A 24,540-nucleotide genomic window follows, 5' to 3' on the forward strand; every position below is an offset into this window, starting at 1 on the left:
CTGTTCCGTTCGCTCTCAGAAATTCTCTGAATATTTTATTTTAAAGTACGGAACATTTGTAGAAGTCACACAAACCTTTCTCTTTATTTTCCTTCCAGTACATTTAATTTTCTTTAAAAAGTAATAATATCATATTTTTATCGTAATTGAAGGGCATAGCAAAGGAAAATACACATAATAGTAATTTGTTGAAATGACTTGGTAAAAGTGTTATTTTTATGTATTTATATTTAGAGTGTAAATCTCAATATAAATGTACCAATGTATTTTGAACTTGAAGGGCAAGAGGAAACTTTATCAAAAGAGAGAGATTAAATCTGTTAAATTATCACATATGGAATAATGTCTTTATTATAACAATATTATAAAGCCTGAAAATATATTTTTTATTGTAGTTGTGGATTCAAGTACAGCACGAACTTGAAAAAAAGAAAATCTCAAGTTTACTAAAGCTTAGGGTTTTTTAGGGATCAGTCATCCTAGGCCCGCTCTTGATTAGGGCCTTGTGATGGATATACACAAATTAGACATAAAAAAAAAAAAAAAAAAAAACTCAATGTGCGTAGGTCCGCGTCTCAGTCGGTCCTAGAGAAGGAAATATACTTTATGTATATGGACTTCAAAAAACAATTCCTAGGTCAGTTATAGTAATTCTAATACTCTAATATTTACAGATATTTAATCAGTGGAACTTGAGTCAACCAATTAAAAGAACATTCAAAACAAAACAACTATAAAAGGGATTATTGACCTTTATATTCTTACAAAAAATGTCGTTTTAATAATAGAACATAAATATATATTTTTTTAAAACTTTAACTAATGAAATATGGACATAAATGATTAAAAAAAGTTTAAAAAAAAAACAACAAAAAACTTGGCCTTTTCTAAAAAGTTCGTTTTAATTCAAATAGAACATTCTACAAAAAAAAAAATGTCATTTGTAAAAACAAAAAGGGCGAGCTCATTTATCTTTACCACTCTCAAGCAAAAACCGGCCCTGACTAAAGCCTACAATTTTCAAGAAATTACTTGAACTCGCCTGATATACACTATTTTTATTTCTTTTTAAATTGACTTTATTTGAACACGAATAATATAAAAAAAATAAAAAAATCGAAACATACGAGTAATGATTAGTCAAATTTTTGGTATCACTCAAAAATAAAAATAGTAAAAACTACAAGTGATGTTCATTTCCTATTAAAATAAGATTTGATATCCTATCTAATTATAAAAACAGAAGAGTTCCATAAAAAAAAATATCATCAGATATAAAATACAGTGAGGATCGAGCATAAAAGTATTTGAAGCGCCCTCTATATTGTTAATATTCCTATTTATTACTACTTCTACTTGAATGTTTTGGTCAACTATGACGAACTTAACTTCTTCATCAATTCATAATTTATTGTTTTTTATCTCTACGACATAATTTATCCATCTTTTCTGTTTCTCGCTCCTTTCATTCAGCTGACGCATTGCTCTGTCTATTTCTCTATATATTTTTTTATGGTAGGTACTCTGTTCCCACCATAGTACCTCTATCTAAAAAAAACCTAGTCCTAATACAAGCTTGATTCAAGGCAAAATTTAAAACTCCAAATTTTTGACTCAATGCCAACACTAATTTTTTTATTAATGAAGTTCAAAATTGTCTCTCTATACTAATTAATATGTCATTGTTTTGTTTCTTTATATTTAAAAAAGTTGAATTTAACCCAAGCCTTCCTGTTGCAAATCAATGGTTCGTAGGAAGACTGCCACCTATGTCATTATGTAGCTTTTGTTTCAATACTCCATAAGAAACAATACAAGAAGAATATCCTTGAGGGTGAAAAAATAAAATAATGATTATTTTGTTTTACATGTATTGTATTTGTGCTCAATTGTTATTAAATCATTAGGATGTTTAGAAGTATTCATTTATTTTCTGTGAAATGACTAATTGGTTTAAATTAATGACCAATGACGGGAGTGATACGTACATACATGCATATTCTAAAGAAGAACCCTATGAATACATACAGGAAAATTATTCAACGACAATTAATCAACAACCTTCGAAAGAAACAATAGCCTTCATTATATACATTAGTCCAAGGACTTCTAAGGACAATTTATCTTGATAAAAACACCAGAAAAATAAACAAAATGAGATCCTTTAGTCGGTAATTTAAGGTTTCAAAAGGTGAATGGCGGAGCTATAGGGGTACAAGCGGCAATTAGGATTGGCTTTAAGAGGCACTTGGGACAATATTGTACGCCCTTCTACAAATTTCAAACTCTTTCCCTTCCCCACGATTATAAATTTCAAATTCTGTCAATTTTTACAACTGAATGACGGTTTGATAGGGAGTTTATGACTCTCTTGAGCATTTCAAGGGCCATCAAATTTTACATTGATGTACTAGCAATGGAATATATTCTGATGGGCCGTCGTTATTCAGGGGAAACCTAATCGAAAAGATAGAAAATGTTTCTTTTAACAAAAGGATACAAAATCCTAAATTCCGTTAAAAAACGGGGCAACAACATTTGGATATCGGTAACGAAAGGGTAATAAAATATACACATTACCTCTCCTGTGAATATTGTGCCCCTCCACAACTGCTCAAGAGTCATTAGTTACGAAACTGAGCCTATGGTGAAGTGGCTGGAATTTCAAAGAAGAGGCCAGGTGTATAATTTATGACTTCTCGGGCGTACGCAGGGGTTGGGCTGGAGAGGGGCCCCTCCCAAATAAGGATTTTTTCTTTCAATTTTCCAGAAATATTTAACCTCCAGATTAAAAAAAATCAGCTGAAAATAGGGTTAAATATATTTTTGAATGATTTGTTTTCTTAAATAAGGTCATTCGACCAAATTATGCAGCAAAGCAAAAAAAAAAAATTTTTTGTTAATAGCCACCCTCCCTGTTTTTTTGAATTTTTTGATTTAAAAACAAAACAACCAAAAACTAACCCCCCCCCACCAAAAAAAAAAAAAAATTATTATAACATAATGGGATGTACCCGTATTATGCACATACTAAGAATAATAAGACAAACTCGCTAATTCTCTCCTTTCCCTTTATTACGAATTATTTTATTATCCACATACTAAGGAGTTGTAATACAAACTTGCTAATCTGCGGACGGAAGGGCAGATGTAGTATCATATGATATTAAAGTAGATAATCCCACGAACGCCCCCTCCACTCCTTTGTTATGTAGATTTACAAAAAGTTGATACTTTCTTTTTTAAGGGAATTTCGAATCTTGTATTTTTTTGTTCAAAAATAAATTTCCAATCTACCTTTTTTTTAAATTTATAATTTGCTGATCTAGAAAATATCCACTACAGAGGGGCATGCCATGATTCCAGTGCCAGTTTTAGCGTGAACGACCCTAGGGCAAAGCTAAATGTGTGAATCCACATTTTGTCTTTTCTTTTTCAAATTTATTTATTTAAAAAATAATTTAGAATCCTTTTTAAATAATTTCATTAATACAGTTGTCCACCTGTTGCTCAGACACTTGTCTTTATTAGTTATTATAGTAATTGTCCCTGTTTGAGTGTGAAGTTACATTATAATTAGAATTGAATGCAACTCAAGTCCGAGTCGTGAATACAAGATCCAAACTCTGGTTCAGTCACTATTAATATTAAAGGTCAATTAGAAATGGATAGATGGCGCTTATATCATGATGATTATTTTAAAAGTAATGGATGTTTATTCGTCTCAAATCAGCCACAGTCTTTTTTATTGGTGTGTGTGAATATTTTCATTTCCATCTCAAATCGAAGTTTAATAAATGCTTCCTTCAGCCCCAGTTATCAGTTCTATTTAAAAAAAAGGAGGAGGGGCGGCAAAAATCATCATGATCCGTCCTTGTGAACCTAAATCCGGAACACATAACATACTTGGCTTTAATGGCACATTTACTATACTGCATTATTATATTTTTTCGTACTTTTAAAATATTGTTATTGGTGCAATTAAAGATATTTTTCTACGTGCAAATGAATTCTTTGTTTGAAAATAATTTGATAATTTTTATATCGTGAATGACTTATTTTTGGGACGTGACGCTTTAACTACTAAAAATAGGATATTAAATATGTAGGATTTAATGACTTACTCAAACATTGAAATCCTATATCACAAATAATAAGTATTCATAGAATTTCGTCATTTATTTTATTAAACAAAATACTAAAAAATTGGATTTTATACAAATGTACATATCTGGAACGTCATCACAGGGAGTCAAGGGGGCCCGTGTCCCAATAACTTTTTTAGTAGTGGTCTTTATCGATATATCAATGGTAAGTCATCTAATTAGGCTCCCAAAAAGAGAACTGTAATTACGGCACTACAAAATAAGTCATATAACGACCTTTCCTCCAAAAATAAATCAAAAAAGGCCAAAAATCAGTTTGTAACTAATCGATTATTGGAAATTGTTCACTATTTAAAAAGAGATAATTTGAATTTAACGAATCACACTGAGTAACCTCACTAACGTAGTATTTTGAACGGTGATTCGATCAATTTGAATGTGCTCTTGTTGATCTTTTACAATGATTCAATAACAACTCCGTAGTGGGGAAGAATTAGCTAACTACCACTGGATTTTAGCACTTTTTTATGTTTATTTTTGGATGAGAGATTGCAAGATCCAATAAAGGTAACGTTTGAAAGGTAAAGCGTTTGAAAAACACTAACTTAGAGACATGTTTTTTGCAATATAGGATTCCTCATGGTACTTGCTACAAACTTGTTGACGTGTATCAATTATTATTGACTTGAATTTGTTTAATTGAAGACTCACATAATAATGAATTTGTATACCCCCTGCTATGTTCTACATTAAATAATAGGTAGGTAAAACTAATCAATTTGAACAAAATAGGTATATAAAGTCAAACGAAAACGTTGTTAAGATTAAGGAACAGTTTTTAGGTCTTATGCATTAACAGATAATGCGACATGCCTTCAATAGGAAATTAATTAAGATTCAAATGAATTCAAAAAATTTAGTTTGGTTCCTTTGATATTGGTGTGGTTAAGACAGCTAGTTCAAGACATTACATCTAGTCTTTCAAATATTAGTCTTTATATATGAAGACATATATCTCTGGCCAAGAATATTCGACAAGATTACTCGAAGTTCCAATACTCAAGACCAATTTTTGAAATTTTACGTAGACTTTGTTCTGTAACTGGACCTACATCAAAGCAAGGTCACTTCAAATTCCCAGAGGAGTTAGATCCTTGATTAAGAGTTTTCTTTTTGGGGTTGACTGGCTTTGAGATTACATTTTTATCTGGAATATTTCAATTTTTGAACAATCTTTTTCAATATACACCAAAAACTATTTAAAAAAAATAAAAATAGAAACGGCCATTTATTTTATTATTAAAGTTCTCAATAGTCCCAGGTCTGAGAGGTGCATAGAAAAAAAAATAAACAAATGTCAAGAACAATAATTAAGAATGTGGTCACAATTCTGCAGTTTTAATAGAATAAAATGTAAGTTGTGCCTAGCTGGGGAGAGGAGGCACTCTCTCGACCCCTCAAAGTTTTGGTTTTGCTATCAAAAACAAAGATCAAAGTCTAATTTTCAAAAAGTGTTGGTCGTATTTGAATCCTTAAGCACAAGAAGACTATTTAATTTACCAAGGGTGTAGTTAGGATTTATTTAAACTGTGGGGGATATACTACACAAATGATGTACACATAATTGGTGGGATATTTTCTGAGAATGGAAAATCGAGGTGGTATATGCGCTCATGAAGTTTACAATAATGCTGATGAACTCACTCTATTGTTTTGGATTTATGGAGTTGTATTATAAGTGATTGTATGGGGGAAAGAGTCCATATAATGCAAGTTCAAGTCGAGTCTCAAGTCTTTGCTCTCAAGCCAAAGCCTTTGAACATTTTCATAGAGTCGAGTTAAAGTACTCAGAAATAATCGATACATGTAGAAGTCGAAATGACTTAACAGTCGAGTTGCGAGTCTTAGATTTGAGTTCAAGCCAAGTCGAGAGTCTTTGAATGCCTAATCAAGTCGAGTACTAAGTCGTCATAGTATGGGCTCAAGTTCAAATCGAGTTGCAAGTCCAGATTCCAAGTCCCCATCTGTGGTGATTACTACATACCCCTTCCTCTGATATATTGACAAACACAAATGAGATCTTTTGTTTTGTAGAAAGGTACTCGAGTATCTCCCAAAAAATAACATCACCTACCCTCCAAACAGATTACATACATAGTCTCAGTAATCACCCCCACAGCTACGAAGGAAACCATTAGCAATCAATTCATGCAATAAATAAATGATCACTTAGCTACAATTAACTTTTATAGAAAAAGGAGTCTTAATTGACATATGGGAGTTGGATTGGAAGAAGGAGGAGAAGGAAGAGGGAGAAGAGTTGGGAAGGGTACCTACTACTACCACTTCAAGCACAAATATGTACATAAGTATATGTATTAGACTTGAAGGAGTGTCTTCAGGTGTATGTACAATATATATATACGCATATTTTACGAGACAAAAACGGTATATGGGTATGTTTATGGAAGATGAACAAAGTGTTTGGTGTTGTTGGTGTTAGACACATTCAGGAAGTTCTCTCTGTGATTTCCCCATCAACTCCCTAATCCAAAATGGATGAAATATTGATATGTTTATAGTAACATGTATGATATACATATGTGGGTAGAAAATGTAGAAAGATACTCCATTATTGTACATAAAATCATGGTTTGCCGAATTGTATTTTTAAAATATGGGTACTGTATGTATTGAAATAGTATGTATCTATATAATGTGATATAAATTAATTATGGGCCTCTCAACCTTTCCTTCTCTAAAGAAGAGAGAAAGAGAATAAAGGCTCAAAATTAATTGGTTGGATTAGCCAATAGCCAATTTTTCCAAGCCTATGAAACTGTTATTCCGAAAGTAAATGTAGGGGGGGGGGGATTGTTCAACTTAACATAAGAGCAACAGCTAATTCGATTTCAGACAAACTCATAACAATAGTAGAAAAATCTGAAGCTGTCAAATATCAATTTTATATTAGTTCTGAGATATCATCGTGGTTATGGACGGATATTAGAACGTTACTCCAGTAACATAAAAATGTACACTGTTTGGCTGTTAGCATTGGATTTTTAGGTTTATTGTCCTCCATGCCAGTGTTCTGTTAGTTGGTTAAGTGAACGATTCGAATTTACACTTTTTAAGGACTGCAAACAATTTTTAACAATTACCTGGGGCGTCCGCAGGATAAGATTTATGTATATATTTTTGGGGGAGGGGGAATGCTTGGTTTTTGGAATTTTTTTAAAACAAAATTCTAAAAATTAAACTTAAAATATTAAGTTTTTGAAAAAAAAGAAGTAAAAATCTACATTTATTTACAAAATATTAAATTTATGGAAAAAAGTAAAACAAATTAGGACGAAAAATTCATAGCCATGTACAAACAATTATAGTTAAGAGCAAAAATTCCTTTTTTTGGGTGGGGGGAGGGCTACAGCCCCCCAGCCCACGCACTGTGGACGCCCCTGATTAGTGAATAATAATTTTATTGTAAGGAGGAAGGATGCTATAATTGCACCAAATTCTTTTTGAGCTCTTTTTTACTATTTCTTTTTGGGAGTGAGTAAAGGTTGCAGGATACAATAGTTGTACTGACGAGATATAAACAAGGAATGAGAGGGAGAGTAAATAAGAGAAAATAAGTCAATTCCTTATTTTAAAGATCACAAAATGAAATTATTTAAGGTTATATACGTAGAAACGGAGATCTTTATAACATATTGGTACAAAATAATAAGTATATGTACTTCTTCACTAAAGGAAGATGATTCGTAGGATATAATGGGAGTCAAGGTCGTGCCATCATGTCTCGCTATATTGTAGATGGTTGACCTTGAGAAAATAAACAAAACAAAACAAAAAATTGAATGATTATTATGAATATAAATAATAATATTATATACATATGAATTCGGAAAAAGACAATCAGACGTTGTGACTTGTTAGGGCGTCCCTGCCTCTACCAATTGCTCTCTCTCTCTCCCCCCTAATCCATCCAAAAACATTTACAATTAATATACAATTGATAATATGTAGCTTGCTTACATTGATAATATTCATCATGATTGTTTCATTTTAATATGACGAAAGGATACGGATGATCTTCACAGACGTTATTCTCCTCTCAAGTATTATTTAGAGGTAGAATGGTAAATGAGTCCTCATATATTAGCCCCAAAGCCTGGAAAATAAAAGAAAATTTGAGTTAGATATTATTATTCGTATGGCAGCGGAATATAATAAAATAATGACGTCATGAATTGTAGCATATGACTTATACTCATAGTACTAAAGATACTTGTCTCACTTCGGTGAATGTGCTTTTAATAAAATGATTTTTTGATTGTATCAACTGATGGGACAATTAATCGGAATCTGAGAATCATGTTTTTCTTTTCTGGAATTGGAATCGGGAAAATAATGTATCATTTGCAAATTCCATTTGTATTTATAATTGATATTTAACTATTTATTACTTTGCTAAGTGATGAAAAAAAAAAATTTAAAAAATAACCACGAAATTAAGGAAACTTTGGTTTTTACTAAAAAATTTAATATTTAATTTTTTTGAATCAAATTTAATATTTGAAATTTTATTTCATTTGTAATTATTTTTTATTTTCTGTGAATAACTATGTATTTTTAAATTTTTTCTCTACAAAGTTAATATTTGATTTTTTTTTTTACTTTTTTTTAAAAACAGATGTTGATTTTTGAAGTAATTTGAAATATTAATTGTATATTTTAAATTTTTTTCAAAAAAATTGATATTTCAATTTTTTTTCAATAATATTCTAATAACCGGCGTCCTCTGTGGACGCACCTGATAGCAAAATGATATTTTTTAAATCTTGTTTATAATACCTATTAAAGATTCGGAATCGGGACTTTTTTTTAATCGTCCCATCAATAATTATATCCATAGAGGACATAATTATAATTGCTTAAGTTTTGAAGTGAACGACATTAAATACCGTCCGGCTTCTGTAAATTAAATCATTATCTTTGCTTTAAGCTGAACATCTTTCTTAGTCGAGTATGGAACGTTTTAATATTAGACCCATAATTAAGATATCGAGAGTGACAAAGTTATATGTACTTGAGACTCTGTTATCACATGATTCCATGTTAGCTGTTGCTGGGGGAATTCATTTATATATATCCTATAGGAATTCTGTAAGATTGTCAAGTTTATATTTGTATCTAATAACAATAACTAAACTTACCCCTACAACAGCTGACATGCAACCATGCAATAACAGTGCACTCAAAAAAGCTATATTTATTGAGGATTACATCCGACCTTACATCAACACAGAAGTAAGCTAGAATGCTTTTTACAAAATTAAGTTTGTATTAATCAATTTTGTATTTTTCAACTAGTAATTATCGTTCAATTCTAAAAACAAATTTTTCTAATTCATCCATTGAATGGACCCAAGTTGCAATTAAAGAAGAAAAAAATCAATGTAATCATGAGATATTGATAGATTTCATTTGAAAGGCTTTATAAAAACCGAACTAGTCTTCTAATCAATCAAATAAAGGCTCTAAACTCAATGGCGTCCGCAGGATTATATTTTGGTGAGGTTTTGGATTTTTGAAAAAATTTCAAAAATCCATTGCCATTCACAAAAAATTATATTTTTGGAAAATAAATATAAAAATCAACAAATATTCAAAGAAAATTAAATTGATAAAAAAAAAGTTTGAGCTGTTAAATATTCTGGGAAAAAATATTTAAAAATCTACTGCTATTCACAAAAAATTATGTTTTTGGGGGAAAAAATTCAAAAACGATATTTTTAACATTTAATTTAAAAAAACTAAAAATGTATTCAGCAAAAATTAAATTTTTAGGAAAAAGTTTCAAAAATTTAATTTAAAAAAAATTAAAAATTATATTTAAAAAAAAATTCTAATATTTTACTCTGCTGCATTATTGGGAAAAATGACACAAAAAATTCTAGTAAATAGCAAAAAGTATATAATTGGGGGGATATAATATGGACGTTCCTGAAACTATATTTAACATTAATGGATTTCATAGCTTATACAAAAATTTGAATACAAAGTCTAAAATTGGGCAAAAAAAATTCTATGAAAGTATTGAACTATATGAACTATTGTTGAAACTCGGTCCAAGATGGATATTTTTTTTCCGGTTCGATCTTAACTTATTTTTTTAAAGCAATTTGGAGCGATATTTATCGTGAACCGATTTTTTTGATCTCAATATTTAAACCAATTGTTCTCGGTCTTAATTTATGGACCGATTTTATCCCTTATCCAGATTTATGTTTGACGAAATAGGATTTATACAACACATTTATCTTAATATGACGTTATTGTTCACAATTTTGAAACACACATAACGTCATCAACAATTCATTTATAGAATTTTAAATGAACCAATCGTTTTGCAAAACAGATCCAGGCCGAATTTTTCTTTGAGACCTATCCAGACAAAACATCTTATAAGTAACAAACTAGTTTGATCCACTTAAAATCATAACACTCGCAGACCAATCAAGGATTTTTAGTACGCAATTCAATATTAGTATATTGTATTCTTGATTTTTGTTCAAGATTTCTTTTGTGTTAACTCACAACACTTTGACTTAATTTATAAGATCCCATTATACGTCTTTTTATAATCTAAAGATACTATGTCCTGTAACCTTAATTGGAGGTAAAAAAATGAAGAACAAAAGACCCTGCTCAAAATGACGTAATTATCGATATACCAATGAAAAAATATACAATATCAATGCCTCATCCAAATGAAAAGATCAACAACTGAAATGATGGATGATATATTATAGAGTACCATCTATTGAAATATCAAAAATACTCTGGTTAATTGTCATGGTTTTCCCTCAAGGTTAACACCATAATGACCTAATAAGTCGTCGTCATGTAAAATAATATTTCATATAAAATAAACAAAAATTATTTCAAAATCTGGTTTTTTTTTCTTCTTCTTAGACATACATGTGTGTGTGTGTGTGTCTTTACTCTAGGCTATGTTTGAAGGTGAAGGCTGTCATATGTGAACTATGTATCTAAAGCTCACAAAACAGATACAGAAATATGTATTATATTTTATGATGCAGTTTAGATGAATAGTAACTATGTATATTTATCCCTGCATTATTGCTCAGAGTTCCTTAGTACCTGTCAAACAACATACTATTATAGGGATCCCTAGGGCTAATAGACAAACCATCTTCTTTATAAACATGTTGTCTACAAGCTGGGCTTTTCGATAATTGGTATTTTATCATTTCATTTTGATATATTTTAAATACGATTATATTACGTATTTATAGCACTGTGGCCCCATTTATTGTATAGGTAATATGCCACAAAATATTAAGTGTAGTAACATTTGAGTACATTGAAAGACTTAATCTAAGAAAGTAATCATAATTATCCGATTTAGGTCAAATATGCACCATTTTGTTCTATAAATCATTCCATTTTAAAGGTAAGTAAATGATAAAAGATAATAATAAATTAGTCACAGGACCAGACTATAAATGGGATGTAAAATAACCTCATAATCATGCTTCCAGAGCTTATAAAGAGTTATTATAAATATTCTTGGCCCTAAAGTTGTGCTTATAGTACAGAAGTTCCCTTCTTCTATTAGCAAAAGCTGACTGCAACTGGGAGATTGATTCTTTCAAACGGTCCAATATGCATTCATCATATAATCCGGATTTGGTACCAAGTGAATTCTATCTCTTCAACGGTGTAGTATTAAAATTATAGTAAGAGCAAAAAATATTTATGATCATATGGTGAATCTCTTATGTCCCTTCCGCAAACTCCGCCTTTGTATCTGTTTTTGTCTATGTCGAATGATTTTGTGGATGAAAAGTTAGACTCAATAGAAGCTTGTGAAAATCGATTACTCCAGTTTTTTGCTAATGGGACAAGGACTTTTGTTTAAGAGAAATAGTGAAATTACCTCTAAAGTACAACAAGTCATCCACCAAAAGGCCCCATACTTGAACTCAATCGAATAACTATAACAATAACTTAAATAAAAAATAATAGATTTCAGTATACTACACTTAATACTGATCAGTTAGTCATATTCCTGAGAAAGGTCAGGAATTAAACCATTATTAAATATTGACAATATGATAATATTTCAGTCATTATATTATCCTCATCACAAGGCCTACTACTGTGTCAATTATTTATCTCATTTTGAAGTTGTTTGTAACTTGTTACAAAATCCCAACTTGTACAAAACATGTATATAAATGTTATGTTTATATTATTTTGTTTTCTATTTTAAGTACATAAATCCTTGGGGACTTCAATACTTGTTATTCTATTCTAAAGGTCTAATTATTTTAATAAGTATGAAAATACTAAACAATATATTCATATAATCAATATCGATTTGTAATTTAACCTTATCAATCGATGGATGTTTCTAGTTAATTGAAATCCTCAAAGAAAGCGTCTTTTCGGAAAAATGGGGCCCAGTACGTAGAGCCTAAATAGTTAAAAATTAGTGCTATTTTGAGTACTTCTGGGAATAGTTTTTGATCCCACTCTCCCTTCTTGACCTGATTTGCCAACCCTTTGACCATTTTTTTCATGAAAGGGGAGATTGGGGCAATTATATTTATCTCCAGGTCCACCAAGAACTCGCTGCTGCTGAATGGGATAAAAAAATATCATAAGAAGTATCCACAACAGTACATAAACTCTGAGGCGTAATAAAAAACAAATGAAGCTGTTTTGATGAAACTTGGCAAAATCTTCAGACTACTTTTCTTTAGACATTTCAGCGGCGGTACATTTGTTAGTCTGACTAATACTGGACTACCCAGTTTCTAATTTTCCTTTTTTTTTTAAACAAAAAATATTCTTTTCTTTGAATAGCTATGGATTTTTAATATTTGAAATTGAATGCTTCAATTTTTTTTCACCAAAAAATTATTTTTTTGTGTACAGCTGTGTAATTTTGAAAAAAAAAAAATTAAGATTTTTTTTTTTGAACAGTTGTGAATTTTTGACTTATTGTAAACAATTGTAGATTTTTGATAAGTTTTTCCATAAAAAATTAATTACTTTAGAATAACTATGAATTTTCCATAAAGTTATACATTATGTTTACTTAGCATTTGAGTTTTCTGTGTGATAGGGGCGAGAAATTAGTTAATATAACTGATAATTAAGAGAATGAATGTAGAGGAAATGTGATGAAAAGACCTTAATAAATAAGGTTTTAAATAATTATTATATCTTGACATTTTCATTAGAAAAAATGTTATACTTTATTTCTTATCTAAATATCATTTTTTTAAATGCATATACATTTTCTTGCCAATATAATATAGCTGTCGATTCCTACTTATTTCATGGCTAAGTTTCGTTTTCTTATATTGATTTTATCTTTGTGCCTACCCTGTGATATTCATGCATAAAAATATAATTGCGACTGTTCTTAAATAGTTTTGAAACATCCTGTCTCATGATAGGATAAAAACTGAGAACTACTCTTCACTATTTTAACTTCAACATTAGATATATTTTCGGAAATTAAAAATTATAATCCTTGTAGACGATGTGAGGGATTGTTAATTTAGAGTCGAATGTCCAAGAACATTATCATTAAAATATTACAAGGTCCACCATATTCATTAAAGACACTTTCAATTACGAGTAATTAATTTTGTGGTTGTATGACAGACAATCTAGTAAATGATAAACTAAAAAACTACGTATATTAAATTAATTTAAACCGTACTTTTCAATGAGAATGGCGACTCCCAGTGACCCTGGCTATCTAAACCACTTTTTCATTCCTTAAAACAATTTATTGATAGTCACCACACCAAGGTCGACCTAGCTGCGTATTGCATGGACAGGAACGTCCACAGGGGTGGGGGGTGTATCCCTCCCCTATTTAAGGTTTTTTTTTCTTTTTATTAATTTTTTTTCGTCATTCGGGCAAATTATGCAGCAGAGCAAAAAATTTAATTTTTTGTGAACAACTATGGATTTTTATTTTTTTTTTCAAAAAATTAAATGCTTTGTGAATAGCTGTGAGTAGTTATGGATTTTTTTGCTACAAAATTTCACATTTGAAATTATATTTTTGTACACAAAATTTAGTTTACAATTGTAATTGTTTTAGATAAACAATATTTGGATTGCAAAAAAGTTTAAAATTTACAATACCATTTTAGTTAAATTTAATCAAAGTAAATCGAAGAATAAAGTAATAATTTGTGTGTCTGATCATAAAAGACAAGAATAACAATGAGGGTTTGCTCACAAGTTATCATTGACATTAACTTTTTGAAAAGAGTATTGATGATTTAAATAGGGACATATAATCATAATCCAAAAATGACGATTAGAGTAGAAAATCATTTTGTTTTGTACTCTAATATCTCTCCATTTCCTTAATTCTCAAGACACACATAATATGATATTATGTGAAAAGCTGGAATTACTACAAGGTATGTACATACATAGGAACACATTTGGTTGGTTCCTTTTGTCATAAACATGCAACAAGGATATGAAATAATTATAATTATCATAATAAAAATGTCGAGTATGTATGTTGTTAATTACGTGATTTATGAATTATGATGAACTTTGTGGGGGTGATGAAGACGAAGAAAAAAGAGGGAAACAAAAAGATGGTTGTTCATCTATATATGTAAGTAGTAGTAATGTTGATTATTAATGTGTTATACATATGCAAAATAAACAAATTATGTACAACCATAGCAACGACAACAAAGGACCATCAACATTCTTCTTGAGCAAACATGAACTCATCTTCTTTCAACAAACTAAGTACCTGGGCAGAATGCCTAGACGTGTTGCCTAGTGTCAGTCCTCATTTAGGAATGAAAACTACAGTCCTATTCAGTTCAGTTCTAATAATTTATAAAGTTTGGTTGATTACGATGTCACTGACTTTTTTTAAAGTAAGTTCTAATACTAACAGTCCTAAGGCTGGACTGGACCGAATAAATAAGGTCTTATTTCTTATTTATTTGGTACAGTTCTATATGAGAGCCGATTCAATCCTTGCGTAGGATCAATCCTTCGGACTCTCAGTATTAGAACTGATGCAAAAAAATAAGAAATAAAGATAAATGAAGTTATCAAGAACCTAATTTTATCAGTTTTAGGATTGATATGCAAGACTGAGCTGGCCTGGATCGAGACTGAACTGAACAGCACTGCAGTCTTCAGACCTACAAAATACTAAGTATAGGTAGGGGAGATTAGGGGAGCAGTAGCCCCCCCCCTTAATCAATGAATTTTTGGCTTGACCTAAAAATAAAAATTGATTAATTTTTTACCCTTTCTCAAAAATATCAAGCCCCTACAAGAAAAAAAAATCCTATGGACGGCTTTGACCTGAGCGTCAACGAAATACCCTAAAAGTTCTAAACAAAAATCAAATCATTTTCTTTAAAAAAAAACAACTAAATGCCTATTTAGATGTATATTGGTAGAAGAGACCAGCCATACCTCCAGCAAAGACAACAAAGTACCATCGAGATTCTTGAACACAAATCAATCCATGTACTCATATAACCTTAATTTAGTTATATACCTATGTATCCAGGCCAATTATATTCGATAATTTAAATAACAACTCTAATGCCACTACTCCTCCAGGCATTGCCGGTTTCTAATGTAAAAGTTATAAAACATATTTTGTTCAAGCCTTTGTTGGATGAAGTACGACCCCCCCCCTCTTCCTCACAAAAACTCAAAGAGAATTGAAGGACACCATCAAGCAAGACTTCATTTAAAATAACTAAGAATCTACTGCTCTTCTTCAGTTAAAGAGAAGGTCAAGAATTTTTAATATTGTCTCCCCCCCCCCAAAAAAAAAAAAAAAGAAGTATTTTTTATCCTAACATAAAAAGTATTCAATCGATTTCTACTTATCTGAAATATTTATAAACATATATATCATTTACATTATAGAATTACATTTAGAATTTACATTGTTACGTTTGTTTAAAAATCTTTTAATATTCTTATATAATATACATTACTTTATATTTTAACACCTATAATCTATTAAAAGTCGACAATAATAGGCTTTTACTATCGCTACTACTCAAAAAATTTTACATAAATATAATCCACTAAAATTTAAATTTTTTATCACCTACTATTAGTTTTTTTTGTGGTCAGCTTCTTCAGAGCCCTCCTCTAAATGACAAACGTAATTGTAAATACGTGGACATATATAGGTATATAAACAATAAAGAGAAAATTCCAACACTTGCTTCAAATGACACTTTCCTACACTGAGCGTTACAAAACTTTAAATTAAAACTTCATGCCGTGATTTTCGACTATAAAATGACTACCTTATAAGGAAAGTACTGATCTCCTAAAATAAAATAAAGAAAACCTTCCTTCAAAAATAGTTTTTATTCCAGACTTTCGAAGAGAAGTAGACGAAAATTATAAATTTCCCCTCGCCCCCCTCCCAAACAATCTGCATTATATAATACAACTGGAGTCCTTCGAGTTATTAGGCCTCAAAAACAGACACACTTTGCTTTAATATAACGCACTGAGTTTTAGCTTCACACCCGTTGCTACATTGTTATTTCTTAGCTCAACTAGTCACGCAATTCTAAGAATCTAAGTGCATACTTCAAATGAGATGTCGTCAGGCAGATAACTTTGCTTTATTATGATATATTGACATATTCAACTTGTGGTATTACTTTATTTTTATGTTCGATAAAATGAGCGTGTTGAAACAGTTCACTGTTGCAACTGCCCCCGACCTCACCTACTTAATCATTTACTATTGTAATTATGTAGGTAGTAAGGAACAAGTCCTATCTTAATGATGAAACTCCTTCAAGTTATGTTAAAACAAAGCCTATCATCACAAGTACGTATTAGAATGAATAAAGGCTTTTTTTGTGAATGACTTTGCAAGAATGCCTATTTATTGATGTAGATATTAGTTATATGGGATACTTATTAAGTAAATTCTTCCCAAGTTTGATCGTATAATACTCGTAATTATTTGAATAAAAAGCCACTAAGGAAAGGTATTTCAATATTGTATACCTTTTATTTTAATACATAATACTCATAACCATGTTTCTATATTATTCATCACTGGCTGTATAAAGATTATTATTTCTTTAAAGAGGGAGGAAATGTGTACCCTAATATGTTTTTGGGCGAATACTCAATTACCGTTAACTATCAAAAACTATTACAATACCACTCAAATATAAATATAACCCTCAATGTTTATGTATAAAATAAATTTATGTCAAAGTGAGCTACGCTCGAGTCTTTAGTAATGATCAAAAACTCTTATTACGACGACAAATTTGTTTACACTAAATGTAGCAATATTTTAGATGCACTATATTATTGGTTGATAGTGTAATGGTAGTTTTTGATAGTCACTTGTAATTGGGTATTTACTCTGCGTAAAAATGTGAAATGTTTCCCTCTAAATAAATATTGTTTCATAGTAGACTATAGTAGTTCTGGGGTAGGGGCGTATTTCAAATGTTACTTTAAAAAATTGTAGCTGGTGCTTACCATGGAGATATAAATACATAGAGACGACAAAGGGATTTGGATTCCCAGTTTAGCATATTAATGTTTTATTAGATAAAAATCTTCAGTTGAATAAGAAGATCAGCCTTGCCAAGGTCTAAAGTGTTCCACCTCAGCTAAAGAAAAGAAGTTGTTGACTGCTTAACTTTTTATTACACCATCAGAGTGAATCTGAGTGGAGTATCGATTGTTAAAATTGGCTAATTAATATATCAATTAATTCTTAACCTGTCAATTAAAAAAAAAAAAAAGTGTGATAGTGTTAGCTGATATATTTGCTCAATCCTTTGGCAACCTTGTTGTATCCATGCATTTCTTTCTCTATGGTAGGCTCCATTACGTTAACAAATATTGTGCCCTTCTCCCAACAATAATTATGGGAATGTCTATGTAAGTGTATGTTTTTCCCCCTTAACGACATTTATGGTTTAAATTTTAGGTGAAAAAGTTAAGAAATGCCGACACAAATTTTGTAATCTTCAACCGATACAGAAATATCGTTATCCTGACAAAACGAATGTAGACTTAAATGCTTTAGTAATTTTGTTTTAAGAGAGGATTTGTAAAAATTAACATACTGCATAAATAATAAATATAATTTATTGGAAGAAAAACTTTTTATATTCCCCTACACTTTTTTGGTCTAGGAGAGTGATTCCAAATCCTTTTATAACTGAGGAGCCCTATCATATTTAAAAAAAATAATAAGACATATATGTACTCAACCAAAGGATTGATTCATCAGTTGAGTAATATTTCAGGGAGTCGTTGACGATGGAACATAGTTTCTGAGAAGCACTGCATAGGAACAGTTCTGGAACAAAGCCTAGGGAACTAGTTGATGACCATACAGGGTCACTGCAACATGTGAGGCAAATAGAGGGGGCATTTTCTATCTAATAATGATGATATAATATATTTTTATAGTGCTAGATAGTTGTTCTATCCGCAATGAAATGTATTCTCTCCATGTTTTAGAACAGGTGTTTCCAATAACTGGACCAAGAAAATCTGTAAGTGGACCGATGTAATAAACCAACAATTAATATATGTTTTTTTTCCCAAAAAATTTGATTTTGCAATTTTTTTTCCAAAATTTTTATTTTCTGTGAATAGCTTTGGATTTTGGATATTTTTTTTTCAAAAAATATTTTCTGTAAATAGCTATGGATTATTGATTTTTTTTTTATATTTCAATTTTTGGATTTCAAAAAAAAAAAATCCAAAAACTAAGCAAAATATATTCCTGTGGATGGCCCTAAAGTATGTAATCTAAACTCAAATTTGAGAAAAATAGTTCCAGCTTGCTTCTATGTTGATGCATTACTCAACAAACTTTCAGTACTTAGTGTATTTATTAGTATAAAGGACAATTTTCATTCCAACAAGGACATTGGATGGATTTATTTACATGTTCTGGTCCAACATTAAGAAAAATACATAGGGTAATTTTTTTCAGTGAGTTCATTTCATCAGATTATTTAAGTATTAGTTTTTTTTTTTAAACTAATGCATGGTATATTTAATATCTAAAGGACATACCGCAACAACCCTTACGTTACCCTCTAATTACATATTATCAAAGGTCAATGGATTTGTGGTAAGGATGTTATTCGTTTTTTTTCACGGTGAGTTCACATGGTGTCAAACATCAACAAATGCGGCGTTTAATGTATTATTAGTAATTACGAACTATTAACATATTAAGTTTCATTGAGGCACGTGAAGGACGCAGCCTTTTGTTAGAGGAGGGGTATCCATTAAGTGAACATACTCCTTCAAATACTACATAATAAATAATTCTTTTTGACAGAAAATGAATTTTGTTTTCTTTTTACTATCTTTCAAATAAGATGTTTGTCATTCATGTTAGCCATTTCTAAATTTAATGGTGTGTGAAGGTTAGAACTAGGAACGCCGATGTTTTTGATATTCTAATAAGGTGTGTCATAAATGTACAGTGTACCAGGAGAGTCCTCAATCCCTCTTATGCAACTTTTTATTCTAGGAAAATGAGATAGACTGCCCTTCCCCCTTCAAAAAATATTAACTACATAGCAAGTGTGTGTAATTAATAGTGTTGTTATTCGTCTAAGAAATTATGTACCGCTCCTAGACCATTATAATTCCATTTAATCTGTCTAAACAACTTATATCTAAAGCTTTAACGAAATGTCCCAGTTAGCTTGAGTAGATTCATGGTTGTATTGGCTGATATATTTTCCCCATGCAAGATGTCGTTTTTTATTATTCAAAAGATGACGTCATTTCGATATTCCCTTTCTTGATGTATGCAGCTTTTCCCTCCTTTGCAGTATTAACCTTATTTATTTAATTAAAAGGGACATTCATGAAGGCTGTGTAGTTAGTTATACGTAGAGTAATATTTAAGTATAATCAACGCCACAATTGGGAAAAAAACACTCCCTACGACCGATGCATTGAATAAATATTGATCAAGTGGTCTTTCTTTCGCTACTTGCTTTATTGCTTTGTTTTTATCTACAGAAAATCCAAAATTGACCACAGGGGGTGGGCTAGAGGGGCTGTAGACCCCTCCCCCCAAATATCCAAACTTAGAAAAAAATCCAAAAAAATTTATTTTCGAAATTTGTTTAAGAAAATTTTAATTTTATTGTGAACAACTGTGTATGTTAATATTTTTTTCCAAATAATTTAATATTTGATTTGGTTTTTGCAAAAAATAAAATTTTTTGTGAACAGCTGTCGATTTTTGAATTATTTTCAGGAAAAAAAGTATGTTAATTTTTTATTTTTTTTCCCAATAAATTGTTTTTTTTTTGAGTTTTTTGTGTATAGCTATGATTTTTTTTTTAAATCCAAAAACCAAGCCCCCTTCCTAAAAAAAAAAGATAAAATCCTGCGTACCCCCGTGGGATAGATGTGCAGTTCAGCACATTAAGGCTCTGTTAAAATAATTTTTTTGGAGATATGTCAAAGAGTATAAATATGACTTACTATCAATTCAACGTCAGCTATATTAAATAAGTTAATTGGGTAACTTTTTATTGTACCCATAAGTGTCAGTTAAATTTAAGTTTCATTTCCCTAGTTGGAATTGCCGAATATTAAATCAATGAAGCTCTTTGCCTAATGTAAGAAAACAAATGTGTGATATCATATTATAGTTTGAATTGGCTGAAGTCTTTGCTCAATCATTTGGAAATATTGTCGACTCTACGTTTTGTTTTTTTTTGTTCTTCTTTCATGAAGTATATTTATAAGTAAGTTTCCATATTTATTGGACGTGTGCAGTGTACTACTCATAACCGCTGTTTTGAGAATTTTTCATTTCAAAATTAAGAGGTTCTGTAATTAAGAAATATACTTAAAATAATTCTTGTCTTTAATAGATCAAATGTCACGAAAAGAGAAATTTGAAAACACTTTCAAAGATACTACCTTGTATGGACTTCTGGGACAATCCCGTGCAGAGCATCCCTGCTATCTCAATCCTCTTTTCGTACTGTTTGCTCATGGTGGCGACTAGAACAATGTTTTTCTTAGTATGGACAGCGAATTATGTGTTCTACAACATTATTCATAAGAAAATTAATAAAAGAATGACTCTTAACCTCTCAAAGTTTGCATACTACAGATGAGTAACGGTTGGGCCAGTATATTACTTTGAAACTTTGATAATTGTAGGTATTTGAAAATACGAAATTATTCTTCATTTTGTCATTGACTTCTATTTGATAATATAAGAGTGGCATGCATACATTGTACGTAAGCTCTGGATTGTGTAATCTGGAGCCAAATATATGTATAGTTATACAAAAATAGCAACACATTGATATATGCTATAACACCTATTCCCCATGGTTTTGTTCTTTGGACAACCTATCTATTTACATAGTTAAGTTGTATAATCCACTTACAAATAGGACCCTACTCCGAGTATGATATACTACATTTGATCATGAGACGTTGGTACACATTATTGATTTATTTCTTTTAAATTGCGGATCATCATACAAAGTAAACATGGAACATTTATGGTTTTTGTATACCAATATGTAAATAGATATACATACATAATATGTAAATATGTACAGATATGAGTACAATGCACGTATTTTCCATCGATACATAATGAGCCCTCGACCTCGAAGAGGCGTAATAAATCTTTGAAACAACACATAAACATCACACGTAACTGGCATAGACATTGATGAATAAATAAGAACTCCTTATTTATTTCAATTCTCTAAAATGTACGAAGGTAGTACCAATATATACATATATATATATTTTCTTGGAATTTAAAGTAGGAAAACCTTTATATTAGAAGGATTTATAGCACCTATGTACAATGTAGATATACCTATTTGGAGGCTTCACTGATTTATTGGCGAGTCAACTAATTATAGGCAATTTGAGCATAATAATTGGCAGAAATGGGGACTTGGAGTTATGTTCATATTTTGAAGACGTGCAATTCAACTTGATGGTACACTCATAGACTCAGTACTTAGAATCGAAAGTTATCTCAAATTTTTCAATAGATATTATTTTCTATGGAACTCTTTAAAGTATCATTTATTTTTTTCAATACTTAAATTGGACTCCATGGAAATATTCATGGACTTAAACTTGCGAGCATAGACTTGTGACTCAGCGTGGAATTTCAGTATCAGGACTTTTCCCCACTTCTGATACAATTGTTATTGGCCCGAGTCTGTTGAATAGGTATAGCATACACTTAATTTTTACATACTCAAACTCCAGAGAAGCCAATTTTGAGACTTCACCTCGTTGTGGCATCACTTTTGAGGGAAATTCCCTGCATTTGTCAAAACTATGGGCCATTACTCAGATCAAAAGGCCTTTTCGAACTCAAAGTTATGTAGAATTTCCAAATTTGCTATTGGCATGCCAGTGACGTCATACATCACTAATAATTTTGTAAGGGAAAAATAACGGTTAAAAATTATAAAAGGAAAAACTTTTGTTGTCTCTTTTTGTTCATTATTGAATATCTCGTCGTGGTGTTAACTTCACATCCTGAAGAAATTAGTTTTGCCTTTCTTTGATGTAAATTGGGTTTAAAATGCAGACTAAAATAAATGTATATGAATTTAAACATAGTTGCAGTAATTTCCTTGGAAATATGCTATTTTAAATGCGGATGGTTGGCCTCTTTATAGTTTTAATTAATTCACCTCCTCCCCTACTATTTAAAATGCAGCTGATATTAACAAGAGTCTTAATTCAGTAGTATCATATGTATCGCTCCTACCTTCTCCTCGCTCCCTTTTTTTCAAGAGGAAATTGAAACAACTCTGCTCATGATGTTATGTAGATATTAAGGGATATAAAGTCAACAACTATCGTCGCATAATGTAAAAAATGAGCGTGTGATGTACTATTCTAAGAATTAATTGGTTTTATGAATTCATAGGGACATATATATTGACTAATATCAACTTTTTAGATAGTGTGTGGATCCCTTTCATTGTTAACATTTCTTTAAAAACTTTTCGTAAATTTAGTGTCAAAAAATTGAGTAAAATCTCAAACATGGCCATACTGACCCAAAATAAAATGAAACAGCACATTTGTGCATTAAATAGAACAATGGATCATCATTTACAAAGTTATGAAGAAAAAAACAACAACTATTGTCTGTCTTAAAATCTTGATGGATGAGTTGCTTGCCATTTTTGGGCAATTTACGGTTAAAAAATATGCAAATTATTTGTTAAACAGATATTTTTCCTATTATAATCATTATCATTCTAAAAAAACTCCATTCCAGTGACTATTTGAATGATCAACATATACAATAGACTTATATGTATGTCTGATGAAGGATGTGACGTCACATCAATAAATAACATTTTGTAATTAAATTTATATCCAAGAATACTCATCATCATCCTTCTGGCTTTAAAGGAAGAAAGAAAGAGAAGAATAATTACAAACGATGTCTTACTTAATTACAAATCATTACACTACTCTCCTCAAAGAGGAATGTCTGTATGTAATTATATAATAAGTTATATAATAGGAGGTAATTTTGACTTCATCATGTCATTGTGGATTGAATTGTCGTAGCGTTTGACAAAAAAAGATCAGAAATATCATGATAGTGGATGCGGATGTAGATGGGTATGAATACAGTAATACCTCAAAATTGCGAATGTTACGAATAACTAGAGATGGGATTTGTGTAAGAGAGCGAGGAAAAGGCGGGAGCGACACTTATATCTTGTATAAGATGGGGGTCCCAATGATTAAATTACTGCTATAAAAGAAGAGAACCTTCTTCATTTTAGATTATCATTTCTGCAGGGTAAATATAATAATTATATCTCAATTCATATGTATTTATTCTATTTTGCATTTTTTAAATCAATTTACTCCTAAGATAAGCTAGAATGCCTTTTTTAGAGGAAGATGTTAACACTTGTTAAAAACTCTTATGTATTTCTTATTTAATTTTAAGAGTACTTATGTCACTGATGACGAGTCATTAATTTGTGTTGTGTTGGTCCTTATTTAGGCTGAAGACTGGAGTCCTGCATATCAGTCTTTAAACTTATAATGTTCGGTCCTTAACATCGTAATTCAACATTATTTCTTCTTTTTTAGTCTTGATAGTCCAAAGGACAAACGGTCATGGGTACCGGTCACATGAGTTGGTAGGACCAGTGTTATCACTGGACTGGACTACACCGAATTAATAAAAACTACCACAATACTATCTGCTATCAGTTTTGCCCTATCAAATCTGGTTTTAGATCATTTTTGGAGTATTTTTACTCAGTTTATAGGTTTGAGACAACTTTTGAGTCAGAAA

At 30.6% G+C, this 24,540-nt stretch overlaps 1 protein-coding gene across 1 annotated transcript in view; it reads right to left on the bottom strand.

Annotated features, from left to right (window-relative positions):
• Positions 1–24,540, bottom strand: part of LOC121116905 (uncharacterized) — a 47,391-nt gene that overhangs the window by 10,284 nt on the left and 12,567 nt on the right. The window contains 1 exon segment of the mRNA XM_040711211.2: positions 8,148–8,283. Within this exon segment, the coding sequence (XP_040567145.2) occupies positions 8,148–8,165 (18 nt within the window). The 5' untranslated portion in view covers positions 8,166–8,283.

This window comes from Lepeophtheirus salmonis, chromosome 4 (assembly GCF_016086655.4).
Source record: "Lepeophtheirus salmonis chromosome 4, UVic_Lsal_1.4, whole genome shotgun sequence".
NCBI classification, from domain to species: Eukaryota; Metazoa; Arthropoda; class Copepoda; order Siphonostomatoida; family Caligidae; genus Lepeophtheirus; species Lepeophtheirus salmonis.